A 21,723-nucleotide genomic window follows, 5' to 3' on the forward strand; every position below is an offset into this window, starting at 1 on the left:
AGCACAAAATGGTGGAGACAGGTGCAGACCTTATGAATTCATCAAAACCTTTATTCAGCTGTGTAGTCAGGTATCAGATGGGCAAACTTTCTGGTTAGAAAATGGCCACCCATTACAGGAGCAGTCTGGGTAACACCCTGGGAGGTGACTTAGCCTTTGAAGACTTTAACAAGATGTGGGCATTCAGGAAAAAGGTTGCAAAATTTTTTTTACTAAGCAGTGGTTTTACAGGACAATAATGGAGGGTCTAATGTACTGCCACTGAGAAAGGATATATTGGGAAAGGATCAATGCTTGCCCTTTTCCGGGTTTGTCTTGTCATTGAGTGATGTTTGTTTCCTTTCCAGGGATTGTCTTGTCTCTGGGAAAGGATGTATTGGGGAATGATCATTGTTATTAAGGTGGTGCCTTCTTCCCCCCACCCCCGCCATCTTCTTCAAAGGCCTCACTGTTTTTGAGCTTTGTCATTTTCATGTCCTTCAAAGGCAGTAGGTATAAGACCAGGAGGAATGTGGAGTATTGTCAGCTTTTTGTTACTGTAACAAACACCTGAGATATTCACCTTTAAAGAGAAAAGGTTTGTTTTGTTTCACAGCTTTGGAGGTTTCAGTCCTTAGTCAGATGGCAAAGCAGCACATGATGGAAGGGTGCGTATGGTGGAAGAAGCTGCTTACCTCATGACCTGGATGAATGAGCGAGAGAAAGGGAGGGAAGTGGAGGTATTGGGCCCCATTGTCCACTTCAAGCCCATGCACTCAGTGACCAGAAGTTATCCCACTAGGCACCCTCTTTATTTCCCAGTACTGGGGTTTGAACCCTGGATCATTACCAGCACTTTGAAAATTTTATTTTGAGACAGAATCTTGCTCTAGTGCTCAGGGGGCCTGGAACTTGAGATCATTCTGCTTCAGCCTCCCAGGTAGCTAGGATTATGGACATAAAACATTGTGCCGGGTTTAGGCCCCACCTCTTAAAAGTTCCACCTTTTCCCTATAGTACCATGGTGAAAACTAAGTCATGAACATGTGTGCCTTTAGGGAAATTCAAGGTCAAACTTTATAGCAGGCAGTAAGATGATTTTTGATAGCAATATAATTTGTACATAGTAAAATATTCAGATCCAACATTCAGTTATAATCAGGCAAATGCTGTTTCCCTCTCCTATTCTCAGGATTCCTAGCAATATTTTTTTTCATAATTCCATCCATTGAATTGTAGCTTGCAGTGTCAGCATCATCGTACATGCTAAAACTAGTCTAAAATGTGGTCAGAAGGACCCAGAGAGCCTTGATCCAAAACTCTGGAACGTAGCATCAAGTCCTCCCCTGACCGAAACCCTCAGTTTTTGTACTGAGAATATCATCCAAAGGACAACTCCATCCCTATATTTTGTACTGAGCAGAATAACTAGGACTCATCTTGGTTCAGTGTACTATACTATCTGTCACTGAGTTCCTTCCATATTCTCTTCTTGGTTTTATTAAAGATAGGAAACCCTCAATCCTCCATACACTACATTGGTTCTACCAAAAATTGTCACATTTTATTAGTGTCAGCTACTTCACAGTTGCTGCAAATAGCCCTTACTCCTGTCTCTGTTTTCTTCTTCATGTATTAGGTATCTGGAAAAGATACCTAAAATCCTCCAATGACCTCCCATGAGGCTTGGGATTAGGATTCATACTCTTTACCTAGATTCAACCACTGTCGCCTCTCTGACCTCATCTCCCACTTTCCTTGTTCCTTGCTACTCTCCAGCCACACCCTCAGGACATCTGCAGTTCCATTCCAGACCTTTGCCCAGCTGATTACTCTCATGAAGTTCTTTTGTAGTGCTCTTAACTTGGCTGGTTCCATCTTATCATTCATGTCACCTCCTCAGAGAGAACTTCCCTGTCCATCCATTCTAAGGAGCTACCCAGTTACTCTGTATCAGTTGGTCTTGTTTCAGTTTTCTTGATAGTCCTTACCTCTCTCTGATATGGTTTGGTTGGTGTATTGTCTTTCATTGTCCACTAGAATATGATGTCCAGAAAGACAGGAGATTTTCTGACTTGCTTACAGCTCCCTTCTCAGCACCTACATTCTTTTGGGACTCCAGTGGATATTCAATACATCTTCCTGGTCATTCAAGTATATCTGATATAAATGTTGTCTCACTGTGCCCAAAATCAGTTATATGGATGGGCTAGCCAAGTATGGTGATAACCAAGATATACAATGAGAAACCAACTGGTAGGTTCTTGGGGCCAAGTCTTCTGCACAAAGCAGTCAGAGGTGGAAGCATAAAGCCTCAAGGCTAGATGCCTTAATTAGCTATCATGGTCATGAATCCATGTTAGCCAATGGATCTGCAATGAAAAAGTACAGTTCCTGTTGTTTTATGGCTTTAATCAATGAGGGCTTAGAGCCCTCAGAAGGACAAATATCTTTAACGTTGAGGAAATTCCTCCAGAGGATGCTAGGTGAGTTGCATGCATTGCAATGCTACAGCAGCCTATGTGGAACATTACTAGGGAATGGGGGTGCTCTGAAAGGAGAAATGGAATGAAATTGTTCACAAATTGTTCACCCTGGTAAAACGTTTGCTGCAAACCTATTGGGAATACAAAATGATAGAAGTTGAAAAGTAAATACATGGGAAGAAAAAGTTGGGATGAGCTACTTTATAGGGAAGTGTCTCAAACGCATTGGATTTTAAAGCTGTACATTATTATAGAATGCAAATTATGTCTTTTTACTTGGAGGTGGAATTACCTGATGAAGTTGTCCCTTAAGAAGTAGGCATGTGACTGCATGATCAATTTGATTCTATAACATGTACACTCAGAAAAATGAGAAATTATATCTCATCTCTGTATGATATATCAAAGTGCATCAATGCATTCTACTGTCATGTATAACTAAATAAAACTTAAAAAAAAGAAAAAGCTACAGTGAAACCATAACATGGAGATTAATCTATGCTTTGGAGCACCACCTATAGTTTCTTTAAAGTCTGTATCTCATCAAGAAAAATGACAAGTTTGGAAAACATATTCTTATGCATGCTTGGAAAGATATTTAATATGTGTGTCTGTTAATATTAATGATTAAATGTGTACATGAGAAATATGTTGTATTTTAGACATATTTTGTTCCTTTGTTTCTGGCTAGTTAGCTATGAGTTATACAATTTATTTCTTAAAAATTCAAGATCTTTGTTTTAGGTAAAAGTTCCATTCTCAAGGTTGAGAATGTCAAAAGTAGTTAAATGACATAAGAAAATTTAGGGTCCTTTGGTGCACTTCAGGTTAGGGATTTATGATTTTATATTTAGTTTACACATTTATTTTATAAACTTGCTTAAATGCAGACACTATAACTTTTTTGTATTTCTAATTACTTTTTTTAAAAAAACTTTATTTCTTTTTATTTCTATATTATAGTAGAATATAATTTTTTTGGAGCTGGGTACAAGAAATTGAAGTCAGGGGCACTTGACCACTGAGCCATATCCTCATCCCATTTTTGTATTTTATTTAGAGACAGGGTCTCACTGAGTTGCTTAGCATCTCGCCATTTCTGGGTCTGGCTTTGAACTCTTGCTCCTCTTGTCTCAGCCTCTTGAGTCACTGGGATTACAGGTGTGTGCCACTGTGTTCAGCATAGTAGAATGTATTTTGACATATATACATGGAGCATAACTTCTTATTCTTGTGGTTGTACATGGAGTTACACTGGTTTTGTATTCACATATGAAAATAGAAAATTTATTGGATACAAAAACACATCAAAAAAATTGTGCACCATGATCAAGTAGGATTCATCCCTGGGATGCAATGATGGTTCAATATACGGAAATCAATGTTATTCACCACATGATAAGAACCATATGATCATCTCGATAGATGCAGAAAAAGCATTCGACAAAGTACAGCATCCCTTTATGTTCAAAACATTAGAAAAACTAGGGATAACAGGAACTTACCTCAACATTGTAAAAGCTATCTATGCTAAGCCTCAGGCTAGCATCATTCTGAATGGAGAAAAATTGAAGGCATTCCCTCTAAAATCTGGAACAAGACAGGGATGCCTTCTATCACCACTTCTATTCAATATAGTTCTTGAAACACTGGCCAGGGCAATTAGACGAAAGAAATTAAAGGCATAAAAATAGGAAAAGAAGAACTTAAATTATCACTATTTGCGGACTACATGATTCTATACCTAGAAGACCCAAAAGGGTCTACAAAGAAACTACTAGAACTAATAAATGAATTCAGCAAAGTGGCAGGATATAAAATCAGCACGCATAAATCAAAGGCATTTCTGTATATCAGCGAGAAAACTTCTGAAACGGAAATGAGGAAAAACACCCCATTCACTATATCCTCAAAAAAAAAAAATACTTGGGAATCAACCTAACAAAAGACGTGAAAGATTTATACAATGAAAACTACAGAACCCTAAAGAGAGAAATAGAAGAAGATCTTAGAAGATGGAAAAATATACCCTGTTCATGGATAGGCAGAACTAACATCATCAAAATGGCGATATTACTAAAAGTTCTCTATACGTTTAATGCAATGCCAATCAAAATCCCAATGGCATTTCTTGTAGAAATAGATAAAGCAATCATGAAATTCATATGGAAAAATAAAAGACCTAGAATAGCAAAAGCAACTCTAAGCAGGAAGTGTGAATCAGGCAGCATAGCGATAGCAGATTTCAAACTATACTACAGAGCAATAGTAACAAAAACAGCATTGTACTGGTACCAAAACAGGCGGGTGGACCAATGGTACAGAATAGGGGACACAGAGACTAATCCACAAAGTTACAACTATCTTATATTTGATAAAGGGGCTAAAAGCATGCAATGGAGGAAGGATAGCATCTTCAACAAATGGTGCTGGGAAAACTGGAAATCCATATGCAACAAAATGAAACTGAATCCCTTTCTCTCGCTATGCACAAAAGTTAACTCAAAATGGATCAAGGAGCTTGATATCAAATCAAGAAAAAGTTGGTTCTGATCTACATATTGTGGGGTCAGGCTCCAAATTTTTTAATAGGACACCCATAGCACAAGAGTTAATAACAAGAATCAACAAATGGGACTTACTTAAACTAAAAAGTTTTTTCTCAGCAAGAGAAACAATAAGAGAGGTAAATAGGGAGCCTACATCCTGGGAACAAATTTTTACTCCTCACACTTCAGATAGAGCCCTAATATCAAGAGTATACAAAGAACTCAAAAAATTAAACAATAAGAAAATAAATAACCCATTCAACAAATGGGCCAAGGATCTGAACAGACACTTCTCAGAGGAGGACATACAATCAATCAACAAGTACATGAAAAAATGCTCACCATCTCTAGCAGTCAGAGAAATGCAAATCAAAACCACCCTAAGATACCATCTCACTCCAGTAAGATTGGCAGCCATTATGAAGTCAAACAACAACAAGTGCTGGCGAGGATGTGGGGAAAAGGGTACTCTTGTCCATTGCTGGTGGGACTGCAAATTGGTGCGGCCAATTTGGAAAGCAGTATGGAGATTCCTGGGAAAGCTGGGAATGGAACCACCATTTGACCCAGCTATTACCCTTCTCGGACTATTGCCTGAAGACCTTAAAAGAGCGTACTACAGGGATACTGCCACATTGATGTTCATAGCAGCACCATTCACAATAGCTAGACTTTGGAACCAACCCAGATGCCCTTCAATAGATGAATGGATAAAAAAATGTGGCATTTATACACCATGGAGTATTACTCAGCACTAAAAAATGACAAAATCATGGAATTTGCAGGGAAATGGATGGCATTAGAGCAGATTATGCTAAGTGAAGCTAGCCAATCCCTAAAAAACCAATGCCAAATGTCTTCTTTGATATAATGAGAGCAACTAAGAACAGAGCAGGGGGAAAAGATTAACATTAAACCAGAGACATGAGGTGGGAGGGAAAGGGAGAGAAAAGGGAAATTGCATGGAAATGGAAGGAGACCCTCATTGTTATGCAAAATTACATATAAGAGATTGTGAGGGGAATGGGAAAAAAACAAGGAGAGAAATGAATTACTGTAGATGGGGTAGAGAGAGAAGATGGGAGGGGAGGGGAGGGGGGATGGTAGAGGATAGGAAAGGTAGGAGAATATAACAGTTACTAATATGGCATTATGTAAAAATGTGGATGTGTAACCGAAGTGATTCTGCAATCTGTATTTGGGTTAAAAATGGGAGTTCATAACCCACTTGAATCTAATGTGTGAAATATGATATGTCAAGAGCTTTGTAATGTTTTGAACAACCAATAAAAAAAGAAAAAAGAAAATAGAAAATTTATGTCTGATTCATTCTACTGCCTTTCCTATTCCCACCTTCTCCCTTTCCTTAATCCCCTTTGTCTAATCCATATAAACTTCTTTTCTTCCCTCTCCTACCCGACATTGTGTTTTGGGATCTGCATATCAGAGAGAACATTGGACTTTGGTTTGGGGAGATTGGCTTACTTCACTTAGCATGATAGTCTCCAGTTCCATCCAATTACTGGCATATGCCATAATTTCATTCTTCTCCATGGCTGAGTTATATGCCATTGTGAGTAATATGCCATAATATACCACACTTTCTTTACCCAGTCATTTGTTGAAGGGCACCTAGGTTGGTTACATAACTTGGTTATTGTGAATTGAACTGCTATAAATATTGATGTAGCCATGACACTATAGTGTGCTGATATTACATCCTTTGGATATATGCCAAGGAGTGGGATAAAACTATAACTTTCAGTGAGACAGAAGGAATTGCATGCCACTCTATTTATACTCTTTTAAAAATTCTTTTATTCAGTCATTCAACAAACTTATCTTGATTACCTCTATGTTCTAGACACCGTTTAAGTCAAGGGGCGCATTGAAGTGAACAACACAGACAAGAAAATTTCTTGCCTTTGAGTATGTTACATTTTAGTGATGGGCAAGGGAGTGATGGAGAGTATAAGCTATAAAGATAACAAAGAAGTAAATTACATAGTGTATTTAAAGTTTAGAGCACTATAGGAGAAGTGGGCTCTAGGGAATCAGACACAAGTCATGGAGAAAAAATATGAGGTGATTGCAGTTTCAAATAGAATAGTCAGAGAAATCCTCATTGAAAAGATTCCATTTGAGAAAAGTCTTAAAGGATGAGAAGAGCGATCCAGCCATGGAACAGTAAGTGGGCTCAGTAGGTCTAGAGTGCAGTGAGTGAAGGGATCATAGCAGTCGATCAGGCAGAGCCAGAGTCAGTGAAGCAGTGCAACCTGTTTTTGTGAATAAAGTTTTATTAGAACACAACTAATGTCCATGTGATTACCTATTTTGCATGGCCACATTCATTCTACAAGTGCAAAGTGGAGTTGTAGAGACAGAGAAAATCTGGCTCACAAACACTGACATCTACCCAGCATTTTATACAAAATGGTTGTGACCCCTAACATGGGTAGAGACAGGCAGGAAATTGTTAGGCGTTATGCGAGAGTAGAAATGAAGGGATGTACTCAGAAATAGATAGGTTCTAGATGCAATTTGAAGAGAGGGCAGATGGTATTTGGAATTTGCTAATATTCTGAGTGTGCAGTTGGGAGAGAAAGATAGGAGTCAAATGATGTCAAAGGATTCTGGCCTGGGCAACTGGAAAGATGACATTAACTAAAGGAAATTTTGCATAGACCAGATCACCCTCCCTGACTCCCCTCCACCAGTGGAAGGAGAACATATTGGAGATTGCTTTCATACATGTTTAGAAAGTAGATACAAAGAAAAGAAAAACACACATTTGGACTAGAGGACATGTCTCCATTCTCCACCTGTCCAGCAGACTACTCCCTCTTCCTGTGGCCAGATGTCCCTCCCCGTGAACCCTGAGATTGTTGTTGTAACTTCTCATTCAAAACATGAACGGAAAGCACAAACATGAGGTGCCATGTTAGAAGGGACTCACAGTCTGCCTCAGAGTCTTAACTAGTTTGGGGGAAATGGAGCTTTTCTTTAGGGAACTGAAAACTACAGTGTACTAAATTTAACATATTTAAAATATGTTAAAAGATTATTCAGTATTTCAGAAAGATGCAGGCAGCAGTGCAGTTTTGAGTGTCCCCAAACAAAGAAAAGAGAAAGACACATTTGGCCTAGAGGCCATGGAAATAGGTGAAAGGAAGCCAAACCCTGGAATAGCATTTACCACAAAAGTAGAGAACCCAGTTTTCCCTAGGAACCTCAGAACAAGAGGATAGGGCAAACCACCAGCAGGAGGCACTAGACCTGCCTGGCAGCAGCACTTGCAGCAGAGGAAATGGGAGACAGGAGTCTTTCAAAGCTCCAGCAGGCATTCCTGCAAAGCACTGTGGGCCAGCAGGAGAAGAGCAGCTGTAACTGAGAGGGGTTCGCCAACCTGGACGTTAGTACATTTGATCTCATATATCCATAGGTTCTGCATCTGTGAATTTAAGCAACTTCAGGTCAACAATTTGCAAAAGAAAAATCGAATCTGTACTAACTATGTACAGATTGTTTCTTGTTATTATTCCCTAATCAATATAGTACAACAAATATTTACAAATCATTGACATTTTACTAAGTATGATAAATAAAGAAGAAAGACTGTTTTAGAAAGATGATAAAAAATATTGTAGAGACAATGGTAAATATAAAAGGAAAAAAGCCAGGCAAGTTCTACGAAGAAAAATGCAAACACACATAGGAATTTAGTATGCCATAAAGGTGACATTTCAAATCAGTAGGACAGATTATTCAAAAAATTGTGATACGTATATTTTGGGGTTAAATAAATATCTCTGGAAGGATCCAAAAAGTGGGAAAAGGCAATGTCTCCTGTGGGAAGTGTGGTGAAGATGGGGGCTGGAAAATTGGAGGGAATGGGTGGATTTCCAATGAGTACTCTTTTGTATCTTTTTAAGTGCTCTCTTGTGTGAATATATTACTTCCAAATATTGAATGCCAGAGTTCAAATCCCACATTCCCAGTTAAATGGTAGTTCTTAATCTTGAGCAAATTATTGACATTATCTCTTAAATATCAAGAGAGTGAGCATAACTTTCAGCCCCAAATTCTCAATGAATGAAATTACTAGTGAAAACAACCCAATGCCCACAGGGGATGTGTGGATAAACAAAGATGGTGTATCCACACAATATGGTATCAGGCAGTCTTAACTGGGGAGGAAAGACTCACACTTTACAGCATGGATGATGATCCTTGAAAACAGTCTTGTAAGTGGGAGCAGCCATATATAAAAGGTCACATATTGTATGATTCCTCTTATATGCAATGTCCAGAAAAGGCAATACCAGAGGGATTAATGGTTGCCTGGGGCCTCGGGGTGGTGGGCGTGGGAGTGACCCCTAACAGGCACGCACAGTGTTTCTTTCTGGGATTATGAAAATATTATGAATTAGAGAGTGGCTATGGTTACACAAACTTGTGAAAGTCCTTAATGCCCCTGAACTGCACGTTTTTAATGAAGAATTTTATTTTAAGAAATAATTTAAAAATATAAGGTACAAATCTTTCAATGGTGATGGTCTCCTGCCTCCATCATCCTCTTGCCCCACTCCATTTCTTCCCTTTTCTCCCACCAGCTCCCTCACTGGGCATCTGCGCCCCAGGACTCTTGCCTTGCAGAGAGCCTGCGCAACTAACTCAACCCTTGGGCTGCTGGGACCTGCAGCTGTTGGCGGGCGGGTTCCTGCGCATGCGCCCTTTACTCCTGTTGGCTGGAGATGATTTTTTTCTTGTGAGGTTCGGTTGATGGCAATGGTCTCTGAAGGGGCACGTGCCGGAATCAGTGGAGGAGGACCTGACAGCCAAATAGTTCAGTATTTATCCCCCTTTTGAAGTGTGATCTCTCTACTGGTGACCTCTGGAAGCTGTGCTCTGAAAGCCAGATTGGCTGCCTGCTGAGCACTTGCCAACCCTGAGGACTTGAGGCCACAGGCCTCAGGTTGAGGCCTTGCTTCTCTGCATACAATTTGATCCTAGAGCAGTAGATCATTAGTGAAGTGTCAGAGTGATACTGGCCTTGTGTGTGAATGTTAATCGAAGAGGTGCCTCTCTGTTGCCCTGGTGTATGAGTGTTGGGTAAATGATGATTTATTGCAGGCCATGTTCTGGGTGGGCCTCATACTGCTGTAGTTCACTTGGCCAAGTCTCAGGTTATCAGCTGCCCTCAGGATACCTGTGAACCCTTGGGACACCCCTGGTAGATTCCCCATGTTTTCTATTCACCTTTCCCAGCTGGGATCTTCAGTGACTCAAATATGCTGGAATATGCCATGAATCTTATTTTGTAAAATGCCTCTCAGGTAGGTCATAAGACCTAGGCCATTCTCCATGAGAGCTTGTGCTTTGATTTTTGAATTTTTTCTGGTCAACATGAACCCATCTTCTGACATCTTCAAGTTGCTTCACTTTTTATGCTTTTAAACCTACCCTCAAACTTTGTGTTTTACTACCACCATTATGCCTATTCCTGATTCTTCCAGTAAGCTCATAAATCTCTCTCTTTGTTGGATCATATTCCTTCCTCTTTCATCAATTCCTAGCCTTTACCCATGTTATCCTAGCCAAGTTTTAGTTCCTTTCTTCTCATGCAGAGTGTGATCCCCACTTCTACCAAACAATACTAGAATTAGTGGCAATTCAAACTCAAAAGTCGTCTTTGTTACTTATCTATTAATCAATTCCATTACATTTCTTTATTCAATTTTATTGTTTTAAACGTATACCGGTGTAAGTTTTCATACCTCTATGTGGAAAAATATCTGATAGCTAAGTGGTAACAGAAGGCCTCTTTATTATCTGTTAACCAATTCTGTTACAATTCTTTATTCAAATTTGAATATTTATTGAAATAAATAAATTTATACCTACATAACTACATATTTAAAAATACTTTTGTCTATGCAAAACTATGTATTGCTCAAGTGGTGCCAGAAAGCCTCGTTTTTACTTACCTCTCAATTCTATTACATTTTTTCATTTAACTATATTAAGTCTTAAAAATGTATAAGTGAATAATCTTGTATCTATGTACCCCCCCCTATATATATATATGGAAAACTATTTTGTATTCAAATGATACCATAAGGCCTCTTTATTACTTACCTATTAATCAATCCTATAGCATTTCTTAACTTTATTACATTTTGAACTGTGTCTTAATGAATGAAGTTCTATGTATGTATGTATGTATGTATGTATATATGTGCAACACTATTTGGTACCCATTTAGTACCCAAAAGCCTCTTTAATTTTATGAATTCTCAGTGGTACCAGAAGGCCTCTTTATTATGTATTAATGAATTATATTACATTTTAAATTTAATTTTATTAAACATTGTATGTGTATCTCTCTATCTACATACATGTGGAAAACTATTTGGTCCTTAAGTGGCACCATGGATCTTAGCAGCTCTTACATTGTGTAGCCATTGTAGCGAGAAATCTCCATGTCTCTTTCCCTCTCAATGAAGCACTGCACTCTCCCGAAAGCAGTGTACTTGGCAGCATTCTCACACTCTTGTTGAGCCTTCTTCTTCATGGCTTCCCGCTCTGGCCTCTACTGATTGGTAATGGGAGTTGATATTACTTGCCCAGTAACATTGGGTTTTCTCCATGGAATTGGTTGTAAGGCAAAGTCTTGGAGTAGAGATTGGTTTTGAGACTTGGGCAAATGTGACTTGGGCTTGGTTTCAACAGTGGGAACAGGTTGCCACTGGAGAGAGGTGCAAGATGATGTTTTGTAGGGTGCAGGCCTAGAAGCAGCAGACCAAGGGACAGTAGGCTGGGTAGAAGCAGTCAAAACAGACTGATTGGCATGGGTCAAAATGGGCTGAGCTTGTTTGGCAGGACACATCCAAGATGGGTTGGCAGTAGCTGGTTGGGATTGGTTGACTGCTATAGGCTGAGCTAAGCTAGCAGGGCCATCCTGGGCAGGGTAAAACCCAGTGGGTCTCCCTGAGGCCAGAGACTGTGGCCTCCGTTTGATTACTTGTCAAGGTGGAGGTTTCTCCAGGGTCAGAAAAGGCAAAGGTACCAATTTTACCTTCCCAGGTGGTGGAGGCTCATAAATGGATGGAGAGGGACCCTCTCCTTCAGAACTGATATCTGGGTTTTGGGCTTTAACTTTGTGTTTTCTCAGGACCGTTAACCGTCAGCCATGGGTGGGGATCTTGGGTACTGCCTGAGTTTCCCGGGGTCTGGGAGGAAGAGAGCCCAGTTTTCTTATCGTTCTGCTTCCCAAGTGCTTGGAAAAACTGCACCGACTCCAGCATGTGCATGCCGAGACAGCTCCGAGGCTTTTTAAAGGTCTCTTGGCAAAGCTCAGGTTGGTTCCACTTCCACTTCATCTTGGGCACGGTTGGCTTCTCTTCTGCCTTGACCTTATTGCCTGGCTGCTTCCTCTCCTTGGCTTTCCTGGAGTTGTTTACTCTGGTCCTCTTGGTCTTTTCCTGCCCATGGACCTTAGCCTTGCTGTTCCTGCTGGATGCAGCTTTCTGAGGTTTGCTGATAGAGTGCTTAGGCTGTGTGCACAAGGGCCCCTGCTACTGTCTGCATCCCTGTGAGCAACTTCTCCTTCTTATGAGCACTGTTGGTTCCTTGGCTGCATTTTGGCCTGAGGAGTTCCATGAAGACACTCTGAGGCTTTATGTTTGTTGTTCCTCACGGGATCACTAGGACTCTTTATGACACTTGTGAATTCCTGCCCCTGATTCATTATGATGGCTCTGGTGTTATTGGATTTTCTTGTGTGGGACTTTCAAGTTGGTCAAAGTCTTTCAAGGAACTGAAAAGCTCAGGAAGGTAAATATCCCCCAGCAGTGCAGTGAGGTCTGCAAAACCACTGCTAGATTCAATCCCATTTTCAAGTGTGCCTTGGTCCTCAAGACTCAGGCTCTTCTTTCCCAGATGGATAATTTCAGAATGTGGCTTCTCCTCTTGGTCCAGAGGACCAATGGAGGCCAGAAGGTAGTGGATTTCAGGTATGTAAAGGGAGTAGTGGAGGATCCTGGTTCTCTGTGGCAATCTGGTAGGCATCCAGTGACTCTGAGAGCATAGTTTACTCTCACACAAATTCTTAATCTCTGTTTGCTTTTGGCTTTGATTTGGAGGCAATGCCAAGAAATCAGAACAACTCTGGAATAGAGTTATTATGGAAATGTCCCCAAGTTCAGTTTGTGAGGTTTTCTCAACTATTTGGCTTTTTCTGTTTTTGCAGGTGTACAAGAATTCCAGAGGCTGTGGCAGACAAAATGTCTGACTTGGAGATTGCAATCCCAAGGAAGCCTCCGTCTCTAGGGAAGTTTCCATCACTGCAAAGAAAGGAATCAAGGATGATGGTAAGTAGGATGCTCCTCTTGCCCAGCAATGCACTAATCAGGGAATCTGTGGACTGTGGATAAGGCATTTCTATTAGCTTTTTTTAAGGACTGCAGACTAGTCTCTGTTAGGAGGTGCCTGTTAGTTACAGGTGATCACTTGATGACACAGTTTTGTGCTTACACATCATCATGGCAGCATGGCTCACTGGTAGAGCATTGTCTGCTCTGTGTGGAAATGCACAAAAACAGTTTTATGAAGTCTCTTTCTCATATAGGGGTCTCTTAATTCTCTCTACTCTCCCCGGAGTATAAGAACACTTAGCACCATGAACTAGGAGAGCGTGGAGCTCTTGCTCATGAAATCTATGTGAAAGGACAGATTTTTAGACCCCTGCTTTGGAGAGCATCACTGCATACAAAGTTTAAGTCCTGAAGCAAATTAAGGAAAAATTATATTGTCACACCCTTGTATGTTTTGCAGTATCTTTCTAAGAGATCAAATAAAATCAGGGAAATAAATTTATAATGTTGTGGTGTAGGGGGACTGATCCGCAAAAATTGTGACATGATCTGCAAAAATTGTGACAAGTAGCCTCCTTCAGTGTCCTGGAGGTCTCTTAAGTGCATCCTGGGTGGCCATTATGGTGTCCTGCATTCTTCTCTTATAGAGTCTGAAAATATGTAGTGCTAAACAAGGATGGTGGTTAAAGTTTCAGGACTTAAATACTACAGGTCTGTGGACCCACAGCTACCAGTTGCAATCTGGACCCTCAATTGAGTGCTAATCTTATCCTTCCCCTTCTTGCTGATTGTACTCACCTTGAAAAATATTTTCTGTAATAGGTTGAGCGAATACCGAGCAGTAGATCCCAGGGTTAGAGACTGATCGTAGAGCATTTGTGGGCTGAACCTTCTGCAGCACTGTCACCCTTTCTGGTTGAGGGGCAGCGGCACTACTTCCTGCATATGGCACACAGTCATAGGATTGCAGACAGGGACCGTGTTCTCCAGAGAGCAGATTCCCCAGAGTGTTTTGATCATAGTAGTAGACCTGGCTTCCTTCTTCGTAGGAAAGTGAGAGGGTATGTCCCTGATTTGGAATCTGAGATGGTGTCTTCTGAACAAGCCTGGCATATAGTCATGGACACACAGAAACCATGACATTGGTTTCAGAAGTTTTTTCATATTGGGATGCCATAGTCATGGAGGAACCTGCTATGTCCTGGTCAGTGAGAATCAGATTAAAGTCCCTGAGTGAAGAGGAGCTCTTTTCAGCACATCCTGGGGTATACCACTCAGAAACACTTGGATAGGAGGCCGGTGCCGTGGTGATCTGTTTCTGGCTAGTAATCCCAGACACCTTGGCTGTACTAGGATGTTGATAAAGGTAGGCACTGCCCGTGAGTGGCTGGAAGGAGGTGCCACAGTTGAGGGCAGTAACCATGCTGAAGTGGCAGCTGGAGCAGAGGCTCTGGAGAGGTTGCAGACACTTCGTATCAGGGAAGCTGCATTGGTCATCACAGGAAGAGAGAGCTGCAGAGAATGTGCAGTTCCATGTAAAGAAGAATTTTGGAAATTTTCTGTAGGAAGAAAGAGAGTGGTGAAAATGTGATGAGACTGAGAGATTCTTATGATATCTCTGGACGAATATCGTCCTAAGGTTGTGGCAGTCAGGAAGCCTCCAATACCAGAAATCATTGAGATACCCCAAATCAAACCATTTAATATGGCTGCAAGTGTGGGAGCAGTTTGGTACTCTTGTGATCAGGTGTCTTTTCTGTCCAATTGGGCACAGTAGACCCAAGTGATCTGCTTCACTCATTGTTCCCTAAAAGCATCCTTCTCTCTGCCCTCTCTTTCCTTTGAGTGGGCCATAGTATTAACTTATGAACATGCCCTAAAGCTGAAGCATTTTAGGACTTTGAGTACACTTAACATTAAAAGTTTGTAAGTGAGGAAAACGGAGGCTCAGATAAGTAAAATTGATTTGTTCAGTATCAGTACCAGGTCATAGAAAATTACTCCCTTGTCTGGACTCTGTGCTCTAGACAAAGAGCACAAGACAGGGAAATAGAATTTTATTTTTCCCTCTTCATAGAAAACAGTCCTGGTATCACCACTGTTATCTTTCGCGTCTCATTTTGCTTGTGCAGCTCATCTGCCATTTTCTAGAGTTTACTTGTACCATTCAGATGGTATATTTAATGGGTCTTTCTTTACCCTGTTTAAGCCTGGCTTTTGATCCTACTTCAAAATGACTACCTGAGAGTAAGTTTCTCAAAAAATGCTTTCTGGAAGAAAAATGTTATTTAAACTCTATGAGCTTCAGGTTACTTATCTGGAGGGTGATTACAATAACACTAAGAGTGATAATTCATCCATGAATCAAAATCTTATACTACTTAAGTTTCATATAAAGGAATATGTAGCATGTTCTGGAAAGACAGAAAGGCAAAAATGAAAAACATCATATAACTAAAAATAACGCATAGATACTGATGAAAACTTGGAAATGTAGCAAATTTACTAGCAAATGAAGATCTGTTATCATGCATAAAATATTATGAAAGTGAATGTTTCTAGTCTATTTTCCTGAATACTGTTAACCAAAACACTGCCCACCGTTGAAGATGATTTTAAATGAATTTCTATGCAGTACATATAGGCAGAGAAACTGTATCAGCCAATATAAGAAGCAAAATTAAGTAAAAGTGAACATATAGGTAGCCACAATGTATGTAGCTACCTATTTCAAAAACAGTGTTATGAAGCCAGCTGCAGTGGCACATACCTGTAATCTCAGCTACTCAGGAGCCTGAGGCAGGAGGATTGCAAGTTTGAAGAAGGCCTTGGCCATTTATTGAGACACTGTATCAAAATAAAATTTTAGAAGGGCTGGGGCTGCAGCTCTGTGGTAGAGCTCTTGTCTCCTACATGTGATGCACTGGGTTCAATCCTCAGTACTACATAAAAATGAATAAATAATTATATTGTGTCAATAAAAAAGGGGGAGTGCTGGGGATGTAACTCAGTAGTAAAGTGTCCCTAGATTCATTCCCTGGTACTGCAAAAAAGCAAAATTCAAACCATTCTCTTTCCCATCACATGCAATAAAGCAAAAACCAAAGCAAAAGCCCACTATGAATGGTGGGGTGTGCCTGTGGTCCCAGCATTCAGGAGGCTGAGGCTGCGGGGTTGTTGGAGCCCAGGAATTGAAAACCACCATGGGCAATATAGCAAGATCTTATATGAGGACCTCAACAAAATGTGCTGGGGATGTAGATTGTGGTAGCATGCCTGCCTAGCATGAATGAGACCCTGCATTTCAATTTCTGCATTCATTTCCCAGCACTGGAAAGAAGAAAGAAAGGAATGAGAAAAAGAAAGGAAGGAAAGAAGGAAGGAAGGAAGGAAGGATATTTTGGCCAAGTAGAGAATGAAATAAGAAGTGTAAATTAATTTCATCACTGTGCTTTTTCATATTCCTCTAAATATTACCCACACTAAGTTAATGATATGAATTTTACTTGAAGATATTTCAATTAATATAAAAACATTTTTTTGATAAACATTTCAGTTAAAAAAACCAGGAAAAATGCTTGAATATGGTCATGAAATTTACATTTGTCCTCAAAATCTAGTTTATAATCATGTTTAACAGGAATATGTTGACTCTAAAGTTTGAAAAAGACACATCACCACTAGAATATCATAATACATTTAAATCTAATTTTTTTTGATGGATACTGGTGCTGGGAAGTGAACCCAGGGCTTCCCACATGCTAAGCATGCACTCCGCCACTGATCTACACCCTCAGCCCATATAGAACAACCAAATAGAGGGGCTGGGGCTGGGGCTCAGTGTTAGAGAGCTCACCTAGCACATGTGAGGCACTGGGTTCATACCTCAGCACCACATATAGATAAAGGTATTGTGTCCAACTACAACTAAAAATACACATTTTAAGAGAAAGAAAACCCAAAAAGACTTCATAAAATTATTTTAGATAAATGTGGAATTCGAGATGTGGAAGTTGAATTTTTGTTCCTCTGTAGGTCTCTCTTTGGTTTTTAGGTTTAAAAACCATTATTGTCTCTTTATAGGTATTCTGTTTTAGAGAGTGAACTCTTTGAAAACTACCTGTCATACAAAGGAATTCGTCCTTCTGATGCATGTTAGGGAACATCAGTTTTTCAAAATCCATGTAGCCCAGAAATTTCTCACTTAAAAATTTCTCACTTAAAAACTTCCAGTGACTTTTTATTTGGTGCAAAGTACAAACCTATATCTTTGTAATGGCTTACGAGGGGTTTATGTGATTGGGCCCTCCATTTCTTTTCTGGCCTCATCTCCTGCTTCTCTCCTCTTGACCACTCTGCTCCAACCACATTGTCCTTGTTTTTTATTAAGTGCCTCAGTGCTAGTTGCTTTTTTTTTCCCCCTAGAAAACTCTTCTCACGTCCAGTTTCTTACCGGCTTACCTCAAGTGTTACCATCTCAGTGAAACCGGCTACTGCTGTTGAAGTATTACGTCTCTTCCTCTCCTCTATCCTTCTTTGCTACTGTGTTTTCTCCTTACCACTTAACTTCCACCTAATATACTGTATATTTTACTTGTCCATCTCTTCCCATTTATACCATAAACTCCACCAAGGCAGATGCTTTTTCACTACACCTGTGCCTAGAACAGTGCTTGGCAAATAGTATCAATTGGCAAATAGTATCAAGTGAATGAATGAATCAATAGTAGCTATCTCATAGCCACTATTAATTTAATTATGTTAAACTCATTGTCAGAACATGCACTAAAACATAGAAAGTACTCTGTGTTACCCTTTATTACCTTCATAATATACTCATGGATGGTCCTGCAGCCCATAGAGATGAAGACTTGGTTGAGATATCTTGGCTTGCCATCTTCTATCAGCTCACCTTTACCACAAAGGAAGAACTATGGTGATGAACTCACCTGAAAGTTTGGGGGGTTGGAGGTTCCTTAGGATACCTTGGTAATCAAGACTTATAAGGGGGAAAATAATCCCCTAAATTTTAAGTATTAGAATATTAGAAATATTGCCTGGAAAAATCGCTGTTTTCCTTTACTTGCCCCAATGGAGAAACATTGTAGTTTAGTGGAAAATGAACTTAAATACAAAGCACACAGCTATGTTTTTCCATTTTTCTTTTTCTTTCAATACAGATTCTCACTGTGTTGCCCACACTGGTATTGAACTTTTGGGCTCAAGTAATCCTCCACCTCAGCCCTGCTGAGTAGTTGGGACTATCAGTATGCACCACTACACCTGATTAGTATTTGTTCTTTCAAAGAATGTCTTAAAGTTCTTAGTCAAAAAATATTTTTCCTAATAAAAGTTCTATCTAATTAGAAATGATAGCTTTTGAATATATGAGAGCTGGGTGCTGTGGCACATGCCTGTAATCCCAGCTACTAAGGAGGCTGAGGCAGGAAAATTGTATGTTTGAGGCCTGCCTCAGCAATTTAGTGAGACCCTGTTTCAAAATAATAAAATAAAATAAAATAAAATAAAATAAAATAAGGCCTGGAAGTGTTGCTCAGTGGTAAAGTTCTCCTGGGTTTAATCCCCAGTATGAAGGATTTTTACATCTTTGTTTTTTCAGTGTGTGTGTATATGGGGATGAAGTTTTCTTTATAGATAGTAATCTATAACTCTCATGTGATATGACTTGTTCTGGCCCAGCTTTATGCTTGAAAGTTTTTATTTTACTAATCATGTTTACTAATCATATTTCAGAGAGACTACAGATCTAATGGATAACTAAATAAAGTCAATAAACTCATGTAAATTATTAACATTGTATTTTCTGTACCTCATATTGATAGGCTCATAGCTGGCAACCTGGAATAAAGAATCCATACCGTGGTGTTGTTGTATGGCCTGTTCCTGAAAACATTGAAATCACTGTAACACTTTTTAAGGTAAGTTCTATTATTATAAGTTATAAAATGTATTAAATACCCATGGTTCTAAATGAGAGAACATTTCATTATTTATTGTTTTATACATTTATATCCAATCTGGTATCTAATGTACACTATTTTTAGGAGTATAGGAATTTACTATGATGTAAAGCATCACAGTATTTTACAGTCTATGAAGTCTGAATAATTCAGGGATAATTTTGAAGTTACTGTTAATATTAGCTGAGATACTTCTTTTACCACTTCCTACATTCAATCCACAGGAATCTTTAAAGCACTTTTCCTGTGAAAAGCTAAAGTTTATAGAATACTTAGATTTGTCCCTTATTTCATTAGTCTCTTTTAAAAAAATATTTATTTTTCAGTTGTAGTTGGACACAATACCTTTATTTTATTTTATGTGGTGTTGAGGATCGAACCCAGGGCCTCTCAAGTGCTAGGGAAGCACTCTACCACTGAACCCCAGCCCCAGCCCTTGTTAGTCTTTTTTAATAATGAGTTGTTTAAAATTAGTTTTCAGTAAGTATTTTACTAATGTCAATGTAATAAGACATGTTTATAATCAATATTTGGCAAATGTTAATTGATATTAATATTTATGAGTGTAATACCAGCAAATTCTGGTTATATATTCAGATCACATATTAAAAAATGTAACTGTTCATGTACATTTCTTCTTGTTTTGTATGTATTTTTTCTTGAAAATCTTCCATATTTTTTGAAACTTTATAATTCTCTTCACACATATGTTAATCAAGCACTGAAGTATTTACTTTTCTAACCAGCTCTTTACCAGCTCCTAAAAAATGGTGGGACAAGTATGTTCAAATTTTAGCTTTTTTGGAGGATGGTGGAATTAGAAAATAAAAGCTTTATTTCCTCTCTGAATGATTCAGATTAGGAAGTTACTTTTCCAGAAGGACAAGAGAGAAGAGGGCATCTCATTAAGTGTAATTTAGTATTATGAAGTTTGTGAAAATCCATTAAGTATTTTAGGACATGAAATTAAAGTAAAGCAAAGTGAAATTAGAACTGAGTGTGAAATCACTGTGTTTTAAAAAGTGCTTTTGTTTTTGTGATCCAAAATATTAATTCACTTCAGTATTCAGAAAGTACTGTTGAGATCAATAGGAAAAAATCCAGTAAGATGAATGTTAATGCATTGGTCCATAGATGAAGTATTATTTTTTAAAAAACATTTTTATTTGCAGATGGACCTAACAACTTTATTTTATTTATTTATTTTTTTATGTGGTGTTGAGGATTGAACCCAGTGTTGAACTTGCTAGGTAGGCACTCTACCACGAGCCACAAACCAAGCCCTAAAGTATTATTTTTAAATGCTCTGTATTTCATACTGTTTTATAAAAGATTCTTTACATATGTATTTTTTAATTTTGATGTTACTATTACTGACATCGAAACGTTAGTTGATTGTACTTGTCATCTCTCTCTTTCACAAACACGCGCGTGCGCACTCACTTACACACCTTCTCTCTGATTTGCTCAGGCATAAATAAGGAATGAAACACAGTAGCAGCTCTTCTTTTCCAGGATGGTCAGTCTACCCTATTGCCCTTTTACCAGATACCCTATAAGCCTGTTTATTAAACCCTCTTCTGCATAATTCTTCTATGGGAATTAATGTGCTAAGCTGGTTGGTTAAGAGCAGTACGTTCAGAGTTTCTACATGTATTATTTAATTCTCAAAGCAACCCTAAGATTTTATCATTATTACCATTTTAATGATAAGGAAACAGACTAGAAAGGAAGGTAACTTGCTCAAATATCCCATTAGTCCTATTCTTTCCTCTTTGCTTACTTTTTTTCACAAGTTATGAATATTGACTAGACAGCAAGATGTGACATTCTTAAAGAAGACTTTTGAGTACCTTCTTAAATATGTTAATTTAGTCTTTTTTTCATATTGGTAAGGCAAATGAGTGGACTTAGTTTTATAACTTTTAAAAAGTGGTGATAAAAGAACAAGGGGTTAGAATGGAGCTGGTAAATAGCTGACGGCCATATGTTTGGGATAAAAATATACACTGACTGATTTTGAGCTGAAAATGACTGTTGAAATGGCTGTTGCTTGGAGTATTGGGAGTTAGTGTAGTTTTTGAGTAGTGATGAGAATGTTCCCTATGTCCTTGAGATCACTAAACTGAAGCCTTTGGTGTTAGAATATAGGAGGAAAAACAAAACATCTCTTCCTTTCCAGTTTGCTGTATTCAGCATTTCTTGTCACTTGTACTAATGGAGCAACCTTGTGACCGTTTTCAATATTTAAATGAATTTTCAACTGAATTTTTATCTTCCTGACTCTCCCATGGCCTCAGAAATTCTAATAGAAAAGTGAAAAGTACAGAGCAAAATGAAACAACTTCAATCT

General features: G+C 38.9%; 1 protein-coding gene and 1 pseudogene across 2 annotated transcripts in view; one reads left to right on the plus strand and one right to left on the minus strand.

The window, feature by feature from the left end:
• Window positions 1–11,462: 11,462 nt before the first annotated feature.
• On the minus strand, window positions 11,463–15,066 carry LOC308632774 (uncharacterized protein C2orf78-like; annotated as a pseudogene). The gene is made up of 2 exons: window positions 14,188–15,066; window positions 11,463–13,359 (listed from the first exon to the last, which is right to left on the minus strand). The product of its transcript is annotated as an uncharacterized protein C2orf78-like (transcript).
• A 28-nt stretch (window positions 15,067–15,094) lies between these two features.
• Window positions 15,095–21,723, plus strand: part of LOC308632775 (EH domain-binding protein 1-like) — a gene marked incomplete at both ends in the record, with an annotated part of 81,262 nt that continues 74,633 nt past the window's right edge. Inside the window, 3 exons of the mRNA XM_081265141.1 lie at window positions 15,095–15,120; window positions 17,473–17,539; window positions 19,233–19,328. Of these exons, the coding sequence (XP_081121267.1) occupies window positions 15,095–15,120; window positions 17,473–17,539; window positions 19,233–19,328 (189 nt within the window). The remainder of the gene's footprint in view (window positions 15,121–17,472; window positions 17,540–19,232; window positions 19,329–21,723) is intronic.

Source organism: Spermophilus citellus (assembly GCF_964194105.1).
Source record: "Spermophilus citellus genome assembly, chromosome: 13".
Classification (NCBI taxonomy): Eukaryota; Metazoa; Chordata; class Mammalia; order Rodentia; family Sciuridae; genus Spermophilus; species Spermophilus citellus.